General features: G+C 37.0%; 1 protein-coding gene across 1 annotated transcript in view; it reads left to right on the top strand.

Annotated features, from left to right (window-relative positions):
- The first annotated feature begins 482 nt into the window (after window positions 1-482).
- The window catches only part of LOC132160419 (neurexophilin-2), a 51,766-nt gene continuing 47,375 nt past the window's right edge, over window positions 483-4,873 (top strand). The window contains exon 1 of the mRNA XM_059570106.1: window positions 483-1,196. Within this exon, the coding sequence (XP_059426089.1) occupies window positions 1,143-1,196 (54 nt within the window). The 5' untranslated portion in view covers window positions 483-1,142. The remainder of the gene's footprint in view (window positions 1,197-4,873) is intronic.

Below are 4,873 nucleotides of genomic sequence, written 5' to 3'. Positions count from 1 at the left end.
TCTTTTTATTATATAGCCAATAAAAAAGCATGTTCTGTGTTAGGCTTACTGAGACTTGTTATAGCACTTGCATATCATAGTTTTTTGTTGGTTTTGATCGCTTCCACTGTCCTCATTTGGATAAAAGCGTCTGCTAAATGAATAAATGTAAAGGTGTAACAGTCAGGCGGTGGTTTAATTGCAAGTCTGCATTAGATGTTTTCCGTCAGTCTTTCACAAGAGGGCGACGAAGGGCTTCATTCATGCAGATCAATCAGAGATGCGATGATGCACATCAACTTTGAGGCGTTAGTGTTCGTTACTAAACATTTCCTCGCCTTTATTCCCTGCCTAACATCATGCATTCTGCTCACATGTAGTCTCAAAAACTGCCAGAAAGATCCGCTCGCCTCTTTCCCACATCCCTCTCTCTCTCTCTCTCTCTCTCTTTGTTTGTGTGTTTGTTCGTAAGCGATGCTTTTTAAAGATGTTGAATTATGTCTCGCGCTGTCGGCACAGATTGCACGTTTCATATTTTAACGCGGCGAACAGCTGTGAGAAGAGATGCACTTTAAAGCCATTCAAAATTAAAAAAAAATTTTGGGAAGATTTGTTCATCTTTTTCATGCTATTTGTATGCATCGCTTTCTTGCCAAGTTATGCATCCCTGAAGAACCTCGTCTATATTAGCGTAACCGTGGCATATGTGTGGATTAATAACTTAGTGAATGCAAAATTCAATTGGAATATAAGAAGTAGGTACGCCAACTTTTGGCACCGTTCTGATGCACGTTCGGCGCGCGCGCGCGCGAGAGAGAGAGCTCGAGACGCAAAGTCTACACTGAGCGTGCGCTTGGGAGTGAGAGAGAACGCAACACAGTTCATTTTTTAAACAGCGAACGGCGCGGTAATGAGGGCATTAGGCGAGAACGCCAGCTGACAGCACAAGTTTGCACCGTTCCCACGCCAACTTTTCACCTCCGTAAACCTGCGAATGGATGTGCGCTTCACTAATGACAAGGACTTCAAGAGCTGAACCTGCTCGGCTGCCTTAATAACTCCGAGAGCGCTGGTTTACTCTCGCAGACAGTCACAGAGTTCGTTCCTCTCGGATGTTTTCTGCTCGGTTTATGTCTGCTCAACGGGACTAGTGTTCGCGAACGATGAGGCTGCTCTGCTGGAGCGTTCTGCTGCTCATCCACTGGATTCTGAGAAAGGTATGAAGCACGTTTCTGTGAGTTTAAGCAATTAAACACGCGTCTCTGGGAACGTGCAGATCACTGTGTGCTGCGTTCCCAATCAGAACTTGTTAAAGTGCGTGCGCGTAAACTGAGATGTTCTTTAAAAATTAAAAAATAACATAAAGCAAGAAAAATCACAGTGCAGTTTCAGGAGCTGAGCTCGAAAAGCTGAAAATCTATTGTAAATTTAATATTATGAGGATATAAGTTCACATAGCGTTTTAAATATTCAAATCTAGTCTCATATATGTGACCCTGAAGCACAAAACCTGTCAAGGGTATTTTTTTATTGAGATTTATACATCATCTGAATGCTTAATATGTCATCTCTCCATTGATGTGTGGTTTAATATCTGTCTGAGATACAACTATTTGAAAATCTGGAATCTGAGGGAGCAAAAAAAAAAATCGAAATATTGAGGAAATCATCTTTAAAGTTGTTCTTAGCAATGCATATTACTAATCAAAAATGAAGTTTTGATATATTTATGATAGGAAATGTACAAAATATCTCCACAGAACATGATGATTTTTGGCATAAAAGGGAAATCTATAATTTTGACCCATACAATTTATTGTTTTCTATTTCTACAAATATATCTGTGACACTGATGACTGCTATGAATTCACGTACTGTATCTAAAGGGCATGCATGTGTGTGTGTGATTTAGAGAAAATAGAGCTAGCGGTGTTGGGATGTGCATCTGTCTCCTAGAAGTAATTTTAAATTGATACCATATGTAATTGAAATATAATTTCTCTGATTATACTCATGCAGAATTATGTCTGTGTAATATATATGAAAGTTTCTCATAAACAGGGATCTGTTTGAGCAGTTACACCCATATCGCTGTCAGACGCTGACCCTCATCTTCACTTCATCCCGGCCTGATGTGAAGAATACAGCATTTTCTTTTCACGTTTCTGCATCATGCTTAAGAGAACGGTTTCCTTGCAGCTGTTTAGAAACGACAAAATCCTGCTGCTGAAATCACGTCAGAGCATTGATGTGACAGCTTTCTGAAGGCTTACCTGAAATAAAACATTTTATGATGAAGTTTCATCATCAAATGCGAACAAAAACAAGTCGTTCGGACAACTCGCAGCTTGTCTGGAGACTTAAAAAGCATTTTTTATCTTGAAAAGGCTATGCTTTTCTGTTTATGATCTGGTTCGTCATTACTTTTCTTCAAACCATTGTTCAACCCAAATACACAAGCAGCTGCTTACATCAAACACACAAACAGTGTGTGGAGTGCATTTTTCTATAAAGCACACAGCATCTTATTGATGATCCCATTACTTTCCTCTGTAAGTGTGATCATGTCATAACGACCCAACAGTAAATCGCAGTCATGAATCACAGTCGAATCTTTTATGCTTGCACGGGTCCGCTTTATTAATGTCTTTATTCTCTTCTCCACATTTATTCAATATAATCTAATTTTTTAATGTGACTCATTTTTAGGCATCAAAGATCCATACCTCACGCTTTATAACTGGAATGATTATTAAAGCATATTTTACTTTAGCCTACATTTTAATGGCAGCGTACGTCGAGAGGCTGAGATTTACAGCGGTTCGCTGTTAAGCCCATCTCTTGATGTTTGTTCCCACAATGCAACTTGTGCGTAAGAAACTGCGCGTATTTAAGCTGGTTTTGCGGGCCCATCACATGTCAGAAGTGTGCTCAGTGGAACGGTGTGAAATGAATGCTGTCTTATCCTCTCCTAATAAATGGATCCAATTTACAAAGCTGTTTTCGAAAAAAAGAAAGTTGCAGCAGCAGGAAGTTCTTCTCACCCTCTTGTTCAAACCCCACCCGCTTACTTGTGTAATCCATCATATTAATGATAAAAGCAATCGTATTACTGACTCCAGCCAGAGTGGTGCCTTTATTTCTGGATTTCATGTCTCGTCTTTGATGATTGATATGATAAGAGGAGATTGTGTTGCTATTAAAAAGAAGTTTTAAATGTTTTTCACATGCATGCTTTATTTTGGCCCTTTTATTGTGCTGTTTTGTCGCTCTGATTGACAGGTGTTAGTAGATTACATAGATATGTGGTTAATGCATGCTAAAGAACTCATGTTTTGCATATGCATATGTGTGCATTTTAACATGCATTCATCAAAAAATTTTTGATTCTTTAATGGCATTGCTATTTTTGTCAGTGGTGTGTTTTGTGGTTTTAGAGTTATGTGTCAGCTGATTGACAGTGTCTTGAGGTTAATGAATACAGTACATAAATGGCTCTCCGTTGATTGAAGGCTGCAATTAAAGTGAATTATTGGGGAAGCCCTGCGCTGTGGTTTTCATATTGACATGGCAGTGGATTTGTCTCACTTAAACCGTGTCCTAACCAGGCGCGACACGACTAGATTCCTACGACATGTTATTCATCTGTCCAAGCTGAAAGCCTGTGACTAATGTGTCTTAGAGTGACCGCCACACAGTTTCTCAATGGTACTTTAACCATTTATTTCAAATACAAGACTGTACACTTAAATTTGCCCATGAATAAATTAATATATATTTGATATAAAATAAAACTAGTTATTTTAAGCCATTTATTATGAGAATAAAATATAACAAAATTTATACAATTGAAAAACATTGAATATTTACAACTGTACTGTATTTGTTGAGTGTTGGAAGACTCAGTGACGTCAAATGCAGTGGTTCACTGTAACTGCTGTGTTCCATATATGGTCATGTGGAACAGGATTCTGGACCAATGAGAGCTGAGTGTGGGCGGAGCCTATCACGTGTGTGACACCGCATAAATAGACTCCAAACTAAATGTTGTGTCACTCCTTGTAGTTGTTGCAAGTTATGATGACGAAACTCAGCTGCTTTGAATGTGTTAGAACCTATAAATTAAACTAGAAACTGATGTTTTTAAATATGCTATAGAATGCCGATTGACTAAAAAAAACCTACAGTGAAATTTACTAAATGAAAGACGTTAATTTCATTCCATTTTTACTGAAATAACAAATTACATTAAGCCGAACTTGAACTGAGTCAGCTATTGGAATTTCTTCTGTTTATATTGATTTTAAGTGATTTATTCTAACAATTAAAAAAAAATATTATTAATTATTGTTATTATTATTATGCAAGATCTAATATAACATTTAGAAAGACAAATATACAAATATACTGATAAATCTGACAAACGCAAATTCAAACATACATCACTATCTTTCTTAAAAATGTAAAAAGAAGGAATTATCTTTAAAAAAAAATTGTACAGTTATGCATGCAAATTGGTAATTAATTGATTGTAAACTTAAAATAAGAATTTCAGAGTCATGCACTTTAATGGCGTATACAGACATGTGAATGTTTTCTTTTCAATAAAGTTTGAAAAGTCAACCTAAAAATGTTTAAAATAGTTTCTTCAAACCGATGACAAAAGGAGCACTTTTTAATGAATTAAATGTGATTAAAATTAGCTAATGCAGCACAACTCATAACCCTTTTATCTGCACTGTGTGAAATGCATTTAAATTTGTGAAATATACAATTAATGGATTTGTGAACTGAATTTGAGCAGCAGATTTCTGGCTCCCAGCATGCTTTGCTTCAGACTGTATGTGTAGAGTTAAGTGTTGATGAAAATAGATGGAGATGTTGGAGTTCTGCC

This window comes from Carassius carassius, chromosome 17, assembly GCF_963082965.1.
Source record: "Carassius carassius chromosome 17, fCarCar2.1, whole genome shotgun sequence".
NCBI lineage: Eukaryota > Metazoa > Chordata > Actinopteri > Cypriniformes > Cyprinidae > Carassius > Carassius carassius.
Note: the sequence above shows the minus strand (reverse complement) of the source record. Positions and strands in the feature narration are given on the sequence as shown.